The 16428-nt window shown below is 34.3% G+C and overlaps 1 protein-coding gene across 2 annotated transcripts; it reads right to left on the bottom strand.

Moving 5' to 3' along the window:
* Window positions 1-3154: 3154 nt before the first annotated feature.
* On the bottom strand, window positions 3155-13476 carry LOC105318374 (zinc finger protein 862). Of its 2 annotated transcripts, XR_010707559.1 has the most exons (3): window positions 13108-13476; window positions 9962-10155; window positions 3155-3980 (listed from the first exon to the last, which is right to left on the bottom strand). XR_010707559.1 is itself a non-coding variant. In XM_066065892.1 (2 exons), the coding sequence occupies exon 1, from the start codon at window positions 7202-7204 to the stop codon at window positions 5417-5419; it is 1788 nt and encodes a 595-aa protein (XP_065921964.1). In that variant the 5' UTR covers window positions 7205-9946; the 3' UTR covers window positions 3155-3980; window positions 4238-5416. The 2 variants fall into 2 exon arrangements, 1 of the variants encoding a protein (XP_065921964.1); XM_066065892.1 differs by lacking the exons at window positions 9962-10155; window positions 13108-13476 and adding an exon at window positions 4238-9946.
* Between the last annotated feature and the right edge of the window lie 2952 nt (window positions 13477-16428).

The following is a 16428-nucleotide window of genomic DNA, read 5'->3' as shown; positions in this document are numbered from 1 at the left end:
TCAATTATGAATTAATTTTTATAAAATCAGCAATTATGTCAATGTTAATTTCCATTTCAATGAATAGCATCGTAAAAGGTATTTAGGAATACTATTGTATTGTATTGTTTATTGGTCAACAGCTGTACAGCTCATAGACATATACAATTAATATACACATGTTTCAATACATATACTTGTCACTTGAAAAAAGGCAAGTTTATACATGAAGTTTTCTGATTACAAAAGCATTCTTAATGTATTTACCTAAATTGCACAAATCCTTTACATTTTGTGTTGACAATAATAGAATTTAAAGACAGAGGGTTTAATATAATAAAACTTCTTAAGGAATTTTTCTGTTAAGTTACAGTAATAGGGACATTTCAAAATAAAATTATAATTCATCTTCTATATCTAAAGTACAAAGAGGACATAAAACGTCTTTGTACTAGTTTAAATTCGATATAGAATCCAAATCATCAACATACATGTACAAACATGCACTTTAGACTTATTGCAAATTGTTCTGATTTTTTAAACTGCAAAACCAAACATGTATTTTTATCACAAGTTTGCTTATATTCGGTGGATATCACACATATCGCACTGACGTGTCGTTACAAAGGATTTTAGGTGTTTTTATTGAGATAACGTCAGGAATTTTGCATTAAAATTCCTATAAAATAAAGATTTTCACATTAAAACCAGATTAAAACACGTGATAAAAAATCTCATAATTTGTTCTGGTAAATGATTTCTTTCAACTCGTTGAGTGTTTTCTCGCAAGGCCTGTGGCTAGAAGACTCGCAAATCGTTGGATATTATATACAGATATACATGTACGTATTTACTGGTTAGGTGAATGACAGCAAGTTTACTGTCCCCCAAGTCAGCAACTTTGTACCAAGATGAAGGCGATGGATTGGTTCCTCTCGATGGAGACAATAAACTAATTACTAATAATACTTAATTACTAATTACTAAGTCTCGCTACTGTCCATATAATCGGTAAATATGCATTTTATTTAACCGAAGACAACTTTTTTTGTCGACACACGGTTATAACAAATTTAAAAGGCTATTTACACGATTGTTGTAGGAAAAACGTCTAAAAAAATTGTAGATACATGTACATGTTTTGCCGAGTACAATCGCAAATGTAAGCTGTCAGACCCCACTCTTTTACCCATTACTATAAAAAAAATCAAAGACTTAAAAAACCAACAAAAAATAACAACAAATGAAAAGCTTTTAAAAAGATATCAAGATTTAGGGGTCCATATGGACAAATATTATTTTCCTTGATATCTCAAAAACGAGTGATGTTTTGTTAAGCCTTCAAGTTATTGAAGCAAAATTGTTCATCGTGACGTCTACACATGTAATATCTGTTTTATCCTTTCAAGAATCTTGAAAATTTGGTGTTGCATAACCATTAAACGAAAAATATTTTGTATATTATAATTATAGAGTAAAAGTTTTAATTCTAAACAACATGATATCTTCAAAACTATCATAGCGACTCCCATTAGGGTGATGCTCGGCTGGCCCCTAAAACTGATTGTCTTATTTATCTCTAGACCAAGACAATTTTGGTATAACTTGAAGAACCAAATTGATACATATTCAATATATATCGAGACTGTTTCAAAGATATTAAGATAAAAGGGTGAGTCTTTTAAAGTAGGGATGCAAAGGGTTCAAAGTTCTTTATTTAAAATGATAATTTAAAAACATTTTTGAATCAAATTTGTCTAAACGTTTTAGAACTGACTGGTGCTTCAAAATGACGATAATATATTTTGTTTTCTATAGCTATATATTAAAAATTTCATTAAGGGATCCACTTGTACATGGAGGTCCTTTGTTGTGATATCACTGATATGTATCGACAATTTGTTATTGAAAACTGGACGGATTCCCTGCTCGTTTTGCGCAAAAAGATCGCATCTAGTTATAGTATATAGTTTTGAAATTAAAAAAAAAAAGTATATGCATCTACTATCTACAGTCTGTAAGAACACTTGAAAAATCTATTTCAAAAATGGTTGGTATGATGGTTAAAGGGACATGGTAAACAAAAATAAGACGAAAGCTTTTTCTGACAGAGAATTGTAAACTCTGCATCTCGCCTATAACATGACGACTGACGCTCAATATTTGATTGACTATTAGAAATATCTTACTGAAGCATTTAAAGCATTAACAAGAGGCCCATGGGCCACATCGCTCACCTGAGCAACAGTAAACATAATAAAATCAGCATCATGGAGTCATATACAAAATACCTGGACAATGTAGCATTATATATTCTGATTAAAAAAAATATTCAATCTTCCCCCTGGATATTATTATGTTTATTACTGAGCCACTTTTGTTAAAGGATGATTTTATTTTATATGTTATTGCATATTGAGCATTGCAGTTCTCAAGATCTTAAACAACTGTTTATATATGGGATATAAACCAACATCAAAATTTGAAGCCCTTGTGAGGCCCAAGAATTGTCCAGGGGCAAACATCTAACCAATTTTAAAGAATCAGCAATATGTTAAAATGCTTGCATATAAGCAAAACGGCATACTATAACGTGTTTTTGTGAATAATTTAAATGTTTTCCTTTGTTAAATTGGACCCTCCAATTCTGGCCTTACCCTACTTTTGAAAACAATGATTTTGACAAACTTGAATCTACACTATCAAAGACTGATTACATGTTTTCTAGGCAAATCATTTTTGAGAAGGAGATTCTTGAAACTTTTCTCTATATATTCCTATGTACAAATTTGACACCCCCATTGTGGCCCTATTCTACCCCTGGGACTTGACTTAACTTGACTTGAACACACTACAATCTTCCCTACTTGAAAGCATTGTAAATATCAAAAAATCTGATTCAGAAAAATAAATTTAAAAAAAAAATGTTATCAATCCCCTTAAAATAGAACAAGAAAAAATGTTGCCTAATGTTCATGAGCATTATTATGCAAAATTGGTCATGAATTTTTGAAGATGCTTCAAGAGGTACCAACTGCAATAAAGACTGTAAATGAGGCAGACAAATTGTATCACTAAGCTCACTTCTAACCTCGCAAGATATGTTCACAAATAAAAAGAGACAAATCACAATGAGACTTTTCAAATAATAGACATTAAAATTAACTGCATTCAATGGTATTTTGATTTACTTTATTCTTTATTCTGGAGATTTCTGTTTAAATAATTAGTGCCTTAAGTACATCTCCTGTACAACAATGGGAATAAATTTCATTGCATGAATTGTTAAACAGTTTTAATAACAGAAAGATGTACTGTACATGAATAGGGTCAAAACTTAATTATAACTTGTCCTCATTTTGTTAGGTCCTTCTCCTCTGAAAGTTTTAATTTTTTCTTTTCTCTGTGAATTATTCCAATCAAATCATTTTCAGTCTCTTCTATAAATGAACTCCATTGTAAAGATCTTTTCTGAAAAATAGGCACTGGAACAAAACTGGCAATATTTCCAAGTTGTAAATTGTCCTCATACACTTTCAACTTTTCCTTCACCTCTTTAAAAAATCCACATTTGAATTTTTTCATCTCCTCTGTCAAACCTGAACACAGAAATTTGTGATTGACTGAAAGCCATGCAACTAAAATGGCAACATCATCAAATTCATATTTATTCACTCCACGTTTTTGAAATAATGGTATGGGAGAACTTTCAAAGATGACATCATGTTCTGAATCATAGAACATGACAATCAATGAGGCATTTCCAACTCCTAAACATGGAGTTAAAAAATGTTTTTTCACCGGATGAGTCTGTTTCTGCAGAAATGAAAATACGATGGCTTTTGATATAATTTGTGCAGTTCCTGACAGGGCTTCTGATTTCACTTTCACTTCAGCAGGAGACATTTCTTCAGATCTACTGACTGGGGTTTCCAAGTGTTCCATGCTCAAATCATTGTTGATAATGATATCTAAATTCCCATGCCAAACTTCAATATTTCCTATGAAATAATAATAAAAATCAATTTTGATAAAATTCAAGTTAGGTATCCTTTATTCTTAGTTTATATATAAGTAATTTGTGCTTGTGAACAAAAAAAACCTACAAATTATTTAAGATAAGATTTTTTTAGGTCACCTGAGTAAACTCAGGTGACCTATTGCTTTCCGTTTTCGTCTGCCGTCGTGCTTCGTCCGTCGTGCGTTAACAATTTTACATTTTTAACTTCTTCTAACAAACTACAAGGCTGATAGTTACCATTTTTGGTGTGAGGCATCTCTATGGTACATGTAAGAGGAATCTAAATTGTGAAATTCATGGCTCTACTATCCCCAGGGCGACACATGTGGGGCCAAATATGCAAAAAAAAGCACCAAATTTTCAAAAATCTTCCTCTCTACTCTCACACAAGTGAGGAAAAAACTGGTTGCATAGTTATGATGTTCATGAAGCCTTCTACCAAAAATTGTGAAATTCATGGCCCCTGGGTCAGGGGTTCAGGCTCTAGGGTGGGGCCAGTATTGGCATAAACATGTAGTAAAAATGTGTTAAATCTTACAAAATCTTCTTCTCTTCTCCAATATATTTGTTAAAAACTAAATGCCTGGTTATGATGTCTATGAGACCTCTACCAAAATTGTGAAATTCATGGCCCCTGGGTCAGGGGTTCAGGCTCTAGGGTGGGGCCAGTATGGGCATATAGTAAAAATGTATGAAATCTTAAAAAATCTTCTTCTCTACTCCCATATATATTTGTTAAAACTAAATGGATGATTATGATATCCATAAGGCCCCCTATCAAAATTGTTAAATTCATGACCCGTGGTTCAGGTTTTCAGGCTCTAGGGTGGGGCCAATATGGCCATATACCGGGTAGTAAAAATGTATTAAATCTTAAAAAATCTTCTTTACTCCCATATATAATTGTTGAAAATTAAATGCATGTTTATGATATCAATGAGGCCCTCTACCAAAATTGTGAAATTCATGACCCCTGGGTAAGAGGTTCAGGCTCTAGGGTGTTAAATTATAAATAATAAATAAATAGATTTCACAGTTCTTTTTGAGAGATTTCAGGCAGGGAGGTGGTCGTCATTACAAATCAGGGACCAACCTAGACCCAAATTTCAGGGAGACTTCACTTCTCCCTTTGGGAAATTTAGGGAGAAGTTTCAGATTTTAGGGAGACTTCTCAAAACGCGTGTTGCGCCAACCTTCACGAATCTTTTTGTTAACCAATATCAATTTACTCTTATTCAATTATTAAACTAAACAATGAAACTAATTTAAAAGTAATTGCAATTGTTTAATACTGTGTTTATATACATATATATACATATGATCAAGAATGCAATTTAATGCATGAAAATTGTTCTCATGGGGAATATTTAACACTATGTACAGTTACATTGTACTCATATTAATCACAGTTAATATTCACAATGCAAATATTTTTCGCTTCTTTTCTTCCTTCCATACTTTCAGAGCCTCTGGAAAGTCAAAGTGTGCCATGGAAGGACCATCTTCAGAAATTCTCATTAAATCATTTAATGAAATGTTGTTTAAGTTGGTCCTCAGTCTAGATTTAATTCTGTTTTGGGTTGAGAACCCTCTTTCACATGTTGCACTGCTGACTGGTATCACAGTACAACAGTGAATCAGTCTCACAATATTGGGCATGATATCTTCATACTCGGATCCAAGGTGAAAGCACATATCACTGAGGGAAGAAGTTTGATATGATCCAACTACAAGACGTTTATACTGTTTGTATTCCATTGGAGTTTCCTCTGGATTAATTCCATGGATAGCAAAGTGGTTGGCCATAACAGCAATTTCTTCACTTCCATACTTTGCTAGCTCTCCTTTCTTGTGGGCAGCTGTAATGTGAATAGGCTGAAGCACTTGGATTTTTTCAATAAAACCATTCTCCTGAAATCTGTTTTCTAAGTTAGCAACAATAGTATCCAAGTACTTGGGCATGATACTTCTGAGGACGTTTTGTTGTTGTTGATAATACCTAATTTGAACCCCATTGTCTTCTTCTTCAAAGTTACACTCTTCATGCTCTTTTTCAAAACCACTGAATCCATCCATGTTTACTTCTATGGCTCCCTGGACAGCTGATTTTCTACTTTCAGTGTCAGGTCTCCTGTACAAAACACTGTCCCCATCTTTAATTATGAACTCATCTAGTTTATCAACATACATTCCCTCTGCCTCTTTGAAATCTAGAAGTGCATCACAGGTGCTTTTGACTATGGGTGTTACTTTACTTAGATCCAAGTCCTTTGTCTGAAAAATTCGACTAAGTTTTCCAAGAAATGGGAGGATGTCCATAAGCATATGTGTGATTGCAATGAAACTGTACTGCGATACTTCTGCATATATTCCTCTTGCAGCGGGGTTCACTGTTCCCTCATGTTCTAATGCCACAAGAAGTGCTGGGTAAGTCCTGTACAGAATTTCCACAGATTTCTGAAGACTTAACCACCGGACTGAGTGGAGCTGGGCAAATTTTAACATGGGGAGGTTCAGTAGCATTTGAATCTCCCTCAGTTTATTTGATCTGAGAGCAGAGCCACTAAAATAGAAAAATATATTTGACACTGTGTCAGAATACTTCTTTAACTCGGGAATTGATTTTGATGCTTGTGAAGCAGCCAGGGCACATCTATGAGCGGCACAATGTGTTCCTATCAATGTGGGACTGTGCTCCCGAAGCCTCACAACAACTCCACTCTTTTTCCCTGTCATAACATTCGCACCGTCAGTTCCAATGCCAACAAGTCCTGCAACACTTAAGCCTTTCATCCGCAGCTCTGTCAAAACATGGTTTGTTATAGTTTCAGCATCCGCTTTTGCTGTTAAAATTTCAATGTTGCTAAGGAGGCTGGTCTGTAGTTTTCTCTCATGTAGATATTGGATGTACACCAACAGCCGTTTACGGTTTCCTCTGTCTGTGCTTTCATCAAGCATTAGAGAAAATACTCCTGCATTCAAAACTTTTTCAATGACATTGATTAAAACAACCTTAGCACACACACTTTGGAATTCACTAACACTTTTTGGACATGTATAAGAATTTCCATCACTCAATGTTTGGCACCCCAATTCGCTCAACAGGTTAATAATGTGAGGGAATTCTTCTTTTGGAAGTTCTCTCTTTGCTAGGTAGTAGGCACACTTCAGGTACTGAGTGATGATCTCTTCATCTCTGTCCATTTTGTTAGCCAACAATTTTTGGAGAGGTTGCTGTGTGGATAATTTTGACTTGGTGACAGCTGTCAAATGATGTTGGGCTTAAAAAATGATTGAAAGTTTAATTAGGACATGCATAAGATAAGGAAAATATTACTTCCTATACATTTTAATTTAAGTAAATGAATTGATATCGTAATATTAACATAGTTATAGAAATTTTAAACTTAAATTGAATTAACTTAAGTATTCTTTGATATATTTTTAATGTACTTACAAGATGCATGTCGCACATGATTTGTAGTTTTTGCCGGTTTTTCATGACCTCGAGAATATGCGTTGTCCATGTTTGAAGATCGACACAATGCACAGTGCCATTTATTTTCGGAATCCTTTTGGTACCAATCAAAGGAATTTTGGGAAATTTCCTTTGAAAATTTCTTTCTAGGAGAATCATTTGTGTCGTTGTCTGGTAACTTACGTTTACTACCAGGCTTCGGAGAGCCTCCGGTCAACCATGCATGAAGCGACATTTCTTTAATTTTGTGTTCTATTACATCTGATTCTTTGACTTAAATACAGTTAACCATATCAATAAAAACAGCATATGCCAAATAGATTTATTGTCTTTAAGACATTAAACAAATTAATAAACAAAATCAATTTATTGCCGTAACGTAGTGATCAGCGCAGACTGCCGATCGTGACAGCTGTAGTAAATGTATATCGAGACTTAATAAACAAACTTCTGTGACTGATAAACTTGTAGCATATGGCATTTATGATCACAGGGGTGAACCATCACAGGATTGTCAAAAAGTTATATTGCAATTGATTTAACACCCTCTTTCCGATCATGACACGCAATCGTTAGTCTCTCAGGTATACACAGTTTACATTGGATACTACGTAATTCTTCGTATGAAACAAGGTAAAATTTAGAGGAGTTCCGATGGATCTACGATGGTGTGGAAAAACACATGTCGGGGGCATGCTGTGATACAAGTTATTAACGTAACGGTTTTTGAGAACAATGAGCAATTAATACAGAAGATTAATCCAGATGTTAGAATTTTTAATGACAACATTAAAAGTAGTATAGAGTTGAAAAAATCAGGGCGACTTGAACTTCTCTTTGACGATATTTTAAGGCGAAGTTTCAAGCCCCAAGGCGACTTTTTCGCCCGAGTCGCCCCCTAGGTTGGTCCTTGCAAATGAAAATTTTTCTACTCCAGAATGAAACCTAATTAATTAAATGCATATATGAGACTCCTCGACAAGATTGTGTATTGGTTATGTGCTACTCAGGTGACCGTTAAGGCCAATTGGCCTCTTGTTTCATTAAGGGTTTTTTTTTTATGAGTACCATTTTTATTTACGTGGGGGTGTTAAGGAAGCATATGGAATCTGAGTTGCATGTAATTCCGTGAAATCACAAATCTTAATTATTATGTACATATTCAAATATCTAAGCAACGAAATGTAGATCAAAAACAAATAAAAAATACTGAAGACAATTTTTTTCCAGAAATTAGTTTGTGTTACATAGATTTACACATTGATGACGTCATGACTAAAAGTTGAATGTCGTGTAAATTTGATCGGAAAGCATTGTAAACATATTCAAAATATAACTAATCTAAGAACTCTAATAAAGTATTGTGGTGTGATTTATTGAGAATTGAACTTAAGAATACTGGGGGAGATGTTAGTTTTATCAATAATTCGCTAAAAGGTATGTAAATTTGCTTTTATTTCTCAGTCAGGCTTTCCTCTGTCGTTGTTTACGATGTAAAAATCCGACCAGAACAACACTACCCCGTATATATTGAACTTGAAATTTTATACGTATCGTTAGTTTGATCAATGCTTATATTATAAAGTGCTGCTAGAATCCCATGTTGTGTGTTGAATTGATGCAATTTGCCGTTTTCCGTACAAACTATATAAAAGTTGGGAAGGTTTTACTAGAACCGGATAAATAACTTTTTAATAAGGACAAACATAGGATTCTAGCAGCAATTTTGGTTAAACTAAGATGTTTTGCTTTCACTTTGTATGCTTATTTTATTTTGGAAACCTCGGGGTAGTGTTGTTCTATCTAATTTTATGTTAAGGAATATACGTAAGCTATTTATAGTTGTCACGTGATAATGTACCAATGTGGCAGTAATGTACTACCTGAATTTATTGCACTGACATCTATTTTAAAGGATAATACTAAGTTTTTGATCTTATTCGAAATAATTATTTAATTTCACGATTTTGAATAGAACAGTCAAAATAAGACGCTAAATTGCCCATATGCTTCCTTAACACCCCCCCGTAGAGATACTTCAATCTATTTAATTTATAAACTGGATTTAATTAAAGCCTATTTGTTCATCCCCTTCCTGCAACTTGTTTTACGAAATTAATATACCAGTATATTTAGTATCATTCCGTAAGTGAATGTGCATCCAGTCTTTAAAAAAAAAATACATACATACACCTTAAGATCAACTTTCAATTTCAATTATTTCATAAGACCCCACCTATATAATTTCTTGTTTGTCCGACATTCGGTGAAAAAGGGTAAGAGCGGGCGAGCGATTTAAAAATAAATGGGGGAATGATGAGCTATAAGTAATAAGGTCAACCAGATATAAAATGTTCTAGACGAGGCTGTTGGACATAAACCGAAGGACAGCTTACTATTGGCCACCTGCAGAACTCATGGCCCTATCAGTAACAGAACACTTCTGAGAATCGAAGAAAAGCTATCAAATTGGTCCTACCTACACTTGTATCCCCATAATGACCTGTCATCTTGCAAGACTTATCATCACAAACACACTGCTCATCTCCTTTGCGGCCAAAAGATTTGTCAATAACGTAGTTGTTGTAAGTTGCAAGTTTTCCAAAAAGATGATTAGCCAAAAGCACAGCAAGTTCTGTTTCTGTTAACTTCTGTGGTTCAAGATTTATACTCTTACCTGTAAAAAAATGTAAACAGTTCAATAAAACACAAACAATTTAATGTTACCATGCATCAAGCACAACAGAACAAATGAGACATTGTTTAATCCAGTCTGTACAAAAATTTAGAAATTCACAGTTTAATTACCATGATACTGTAAACCACCTTTTATTTGTGTGCTCTGTCGTAGAACATTTCAAAATATTGGCTTAATTTGCAAAAACCTCAAAACCTCAAAGTCACAATTCTTTCTCACCATGAACGTGGGTTCAGGGGAAGAAACTCCCTACATTTACAACTCATAAATAACTTTGAGTACCAAAATAAAATGAACTCGCTAGGCTAATCACAATTTTAAAATAAGGCCACACCAATATAATTTCTTGTTCATCGGATCCTGCTCTCGTTTTTAAATAAAACTATATATACAAATAGTGTTATCATTAATTTCCCACATCCAGGAAATTCTACATATATTTTTTGCATTTTTTAAAAATAGTTATAATTTATAAATCAGAAACAAACAGAAAAACTTAAAACTGTCCGCACAAATTTATTAATGTACCCCCTAAAAATGTTGGCTACAAGAAATAATAATTTTATTATTTAATCGCTCACCCGCTCGTATCTTTTTTCACTGGATGACGGACGAACAAGAAACTATATTGGTATGGTCTACAAGCTTTTTTTTTTAAAAAAATAAAAATATGTCACAACTACCGGTATTATTACACAACTGCAGACTCACAATATTTAATCAAAATGTTGAATTGGAAGCATTGTGATCATTGTTTTAAGTTGGTTATTTTTTGACAATCTGCATTCTGGTTCAGTTTAGAATGATGGATATACACAGTAACTAAAGAGAGAAATACTTAAACTGAATATGGAACGAACACTTTTCATCTCAGGAAACTTACAATGAAAAAATCAACTAGCAAGATTTTGTGAGTTACAAAAACTTTAACTTGCATTTTGTGAGTTATACTGGATTTCAAACCTTAGGGTTGCATTCAGAATTGTACATGTAGCAGCTATAAGTTCTACATAGCATCTATGATCTTGCAGGATGTGCTAGCTTGGCACAAGTTTACAAGCATAAATTCATTTAGTGTGTTTTCAATCAACAGTTTAGAGAAAAATACTTGATTTCTGCAGAATTTTGAATCAGCCAATGAAAAGGTGTGCTGTGTTTTATAAGTCAAATTCTAGAAAGGATTGGAATGCTGCTTTGCTCCCTACACCCCCTTCTACATTGCTTAAGGTATACTCAATATGTCTTATGATCTATACAGAGTTCTTGAAATCTTTCGGTCCTGTCGGCAAGACCGATAAAAAAACCCAAGGACCAATTACTTGAGGTTGCCTGTCAGTCCAAATGACCGGTAGATATGGACAGAGTAACTTGCGAAAATATAACTAATTTTCATACTCACTGAGGAGATCCGAACGGATACGATAAATCTAGAGGAGTTTTTTGCGGTTTTTTCCGCTCTCTCTAGACTTATTATACATTTTCGGAAATTACTTCCGTTGCTTTCGATAAGTTTGGCGAGTATTTCGTACATATTGATACGGTGTGTTTATAATGCAGCTAACAGATGTAGTCAGACAATAGGAATAAGTCTTTCAATCATTTTCCAACCTAGATGTCGTCAGAAATCATGGGAGAAATTGGAGAACTTGTTTTAAACATAGCGTGAACTGAGGGCCCCTTATAAATCCAAGATGGCGAGTGTTGTCTCGTTACGTTTTTTCAATGTACATTGCATACACCGAAACAGGGTTTTTAGTGAATGTTTTTATTGCAATACACACAAAAATCCCAATGTAATCATTTATAAATTTTTTCGGGAAATAAGAACTCCGCTATCTGACAACCGAGCCCTAGTTACATATGAGATGTGCAGAAAGAGAACAAGAAGAAAGTTGATAATGAGAGAGGGAAGGAAATAAAAATAATTAATGAAGTGATAAATAAGAATGTTATCAGGAGCCAGAATGTGAAAGTTAGGAGAAATCAGCTGAATAATTAAGGTAAAAATAAGAGAAACTATAATGCAAATATACTTGTAGTTTTTCATCTTTCTATTGAAAATGTTTGGACTGATAGAAATCAGTCTGGACTGACAAACTTCTGATGGTTGTCAGTCCAAATGACTGACAGTGGAAAAAAGATTTCAAGAACTCTGTCTATATATATCTATAAACTATTAGGAATTCCTTAATTCTCCTTGGACATTTTTTAGTTACTTACATGAACCCTAAAATGGAGTTGCAAAATGTGAATAAAAAACAAACGAGTTTACCATTTCATTAGCCTAATGAACAAGGACTATTTGAGACAAATATCAGTCAGCCACTAGACAGCCAGCCAGGATTTTATTATTCAAACAGTGAATGACTAGCAGGTGGGGATAGTCTTTAATATTGCAAATTTCGCTTGAAAGTATACACTAAAACTGTTGATAAAGCAATGTGTTGAGTGACGACACTAATTGATGTAACAGTTTATTGAATCACTGTAACATATAAAAGTGTTATTTGTTTAAATATAATAGGGCGACTTGATCTGCATTTAACAATCCTAGGTCGATAAATAGGGCGTTTGAAAGAAAGTTTGCTAATTATATATAAATTAAAACATCAACATTCTGTAAATTGATATTGTCAGATGAATTTTGAGGTAAATTAATACCGCATAAGAGAAAGCAGGTATCAAACCAGTCAATTAAAATACTTCTATAAAACTTTTCAACATGCTGAGTAACATTAGCTGTATTTAACCACAGGCACCTGAATTTTTCTCAATCAATTGCTCAATAAGCCAAATATAAAAAAAATCTACCTCCTCTATATGTGCACTTATATGTAGAGGAGGTAGAATTTTTTCATAGACCTATTTAGCATATTGAGCGACTGATTCATCATTGAGAAAAATTCAGGTGCCTGTGATTTAACTACTCACCTTCCTTTTTGATATCTAAAAGTTTTCGGAGTAAGAGTCTATCTGTCTTGTCATCTGGTAACGTTTCTTGGGTCAAATACTTTGTGACCAAGGAAATACCATGCTGAAATATATCCCCGAACAAGTACTCGACATTGTGCAGTTCCGTATCACAAAATGCTCTTGAGAACATTGCTCCATCGCCTCCAACTGTAGCATTGCTTCTTTTTATCCGAAATGGTAAAAGTTTTACAGCATTTGAAAACCATTCATTTGTGAAACACAAAGAATGTGTAGCATTTGCAAATGCAAACTTTAAATTATGTTTCTTATCGTCAGTCTCAGCCGCCATGTTTTGGGTACCAGGTTGTTTCGCCCCTCCCCCAAAACCATACCGGTTAAACACAGGTTACAAATGGTGAAACAATTGGTAGGATTGAAAATTTTTCACCCAAATTACATATAATCATGATAAAATATCTGATAAAAGCCATACTGGTAATGTAAAAAAAAAATTCTGCTCAGACAAGCCACGAAATGACCGCTTTCACCATGATATAATAACCAGATTTCCAGTCGTTTCGGTCCTTGATATATTCGGACCCTAGTAGGTTTTATTATTTGTATTTAGAGTGTATTAATAAGTGTTTGAATACTTATTCTTTGCCTATTTTTGGAACTTTATTTAGTGTTTGAATATTAATTATTCTTAGACATTCTTAACCTATTTTCGGAACTTTTATAGTGGTGGAGATTATTATTAAATAAATAAATAATTATGGATTGTTAAATAATTATGATATAGACAACTCTCTTAACCCAGATAAATAATCAAATGAGAATTAAGTCAACCAAAAACTTTTTATTTAAATACATGTCATGAGCGGATTAATGAGCACTAAACAAGCACTAATTAAACAACTACAACTGTAAAGACTAAACAACTAAACATAAAAACAGTTTCATAAATAATACAATATTTACAGTCCTTCTCATCAGTCGAGTCCAGCACTATAACACTATAACACTATCACTGTTTCCGGAATATTAAACACGTAATTCACTATCACTGGTCCGGTCTGGGAACACCTGGCGCGACCACCTGTCCTACTCTACGCAGAAAAAGGGATGCAGTGATGGTCCTCTCCTCATACTCCGCCAAGAGCTCATTGAGTGTCCCGTGGATTCGACAGTAGGCCAATTAAGTTGTTGTTCATCCACAAGCCGCATGATGATGCTCAACTGGCTGGCTTCCTTCATCAGCAGGGGAACAAGAACGTAGAATTGGAGTTTGGCCTTCCCTGTTATTATTAGGCTATTTAAAACTGGTTTAACATTCCTTCCATATATTACATAAAAACTGTTCACACTTTATTTATATATGTACCTTCAACATTGTTGTTCGTTCTAACCGCCAGTCGAAAACGGACCACTGGCGGATCAGCCCCCCCCCCCCCCCCCCAGCCCCCCCCCCCCCCCCCCACTTTTTCTCGCACCAAACAATTTTCTTAAATTTACATAGTAAAAATTGAAGGATCATGGAGTTGGCCCCCCACAGTTTTTGGAGTATGTAAAAAATTGGAATAGAGATGAGAGAAAGCGAAGTTAAAAGTTATAGATACACGCCATCCCCCCCCCCCCCCCCCCCCCGGATTAGGTTTTTAAAGTTTTTGGGAAACTGCCTTTTCCCTTTTTTTTTTTTTGCTTGTCAAGATTTTTGGATGAGTCTGCCCCCCCCCCCCCACTCTCAAAATCGATGCTACGTGCCTGATCCCCCATACGTCAATGTTGATCCACGTATCCTCAACGTACTGGAACAGCTGTCTCAAAATTTGTGTTGTGGCGAGCTGCTTCAAATTGTCAAATGCTCCCCTGATGTGGCCTGGTGGAAAAAATGGCAGGGCAAGCAATTTCCTGATCAGCCGATGAACCCCCAGTCATTTCTCGTATGTTGTCTTGAGGCCAAGATTCGCCACCTTCCTCATCACTGCCTGTAATCCCAGTGGAAAGAACAACCCTGCACCCGAGCATCCGGAAACACCTCTTCTACTGCAGACCATGTGGCTGAAAAAATATTTTCACAATATTAGTTTCAAAAAATATTTAATTTCATATGAATTTTACAAAAAATAATATTTATACTCTAGATATCATAACATTTATATATCATTATACTATATAAGGAATAAGGATCATTCTTTGAGTATTATGAGGTGATAATTTTGGTCGGGGCGTATCAGATGATATGATATTGGATTATATGATATAGTAGTGCTTCACATGATATGATAGTGGATCATATGATATGGTTGTGAATCATATGATTTGATAGTGTTTCATATGATATGATAGGGTATGATATTGTTTCATGTAATATATAGATACTAAGCCAGTAAACTCACATTCAAAGTTAGTCTGTAGCTGCGCAGTTCGTCAGCTGTTCTGAGTGATTAAGAAGGCATTGTCATGTTCTTGTATGCATACTTTTAAAACAAAATGGCATGCAGAACTTCATATTTATTGCATTTGGCAACATTATCGGCCAGTTTCTGGCAGAAACAAGCCAGTTCAAGAAATGTTTACATTCTTATTCTCAAATGTACAAGATGACCGCACATCCCCCTTCAACGAAAACTTGAGAGGATCGGAACGATACACATTGCATTGATATATACATATATAATAAGCACAAACATTGCAATAACTCTCAAACTAACATATAACAACTCGTAGTGAGTGATATAGATGATACATACAATATCATATCATATTATATGGTATGCAACATAATCACAATACAATTATATCCGAGCATATACTATTTTACAATATAATATCATATGATACAATATCATATCATATGTTAATATTTTTTATTAATACAATAGGAATAGGAATCATGGTAATATATATCAACAATCACATCTATCTGTCAAGCAAGTTTGAGTGACTTAGGACAAGGTTTTCTTAGCATCCTTGATGATAAAGATCAGGCCCTGTACATGTATCTCAGGCTAGCCTTCTGTTTCAAAACCACAGTGAAATGTACCATGAAAGCTAGTCAGAACAATTTTTATTATAACAATCAGCATAAAGAGAATTGAGATGAAGCCCTGTATCTGAAGCTATCTCTATTTACACACCCATACATGTACATGTAGTTATATGAACAATTAATTCTGACTAGTTATGAACAAAATTACTTCATTTGTAACCAGCTCCAAGACCCTAACACAATTTGTGTTGTTCTTAAACTTTAAATCACCCCAGCATCTATATTAGCAAGATCACACCAAGTAACTGAAGCTACCTTTATGATTCATTTACATAGTTTAAAATCAA

This window comes from Magallana gigas, chromosome 7 (assembly GCF_963853765.1).
Source record: "Magallana gigas chromosome 7, xbMagGiga1.1, whole genome shotgun sequence".
Taxonomy (NCBI): Eukaryota; Metazoa; Mollusca; class Bivalvia; order Ostreida; family Ostreidae; genus Magallana; species Magallana gigas.
Note: the sequence above shows the minus strand (reverse complement) of the source record. Positions and strands in the feature narration are given on the sequence as shown.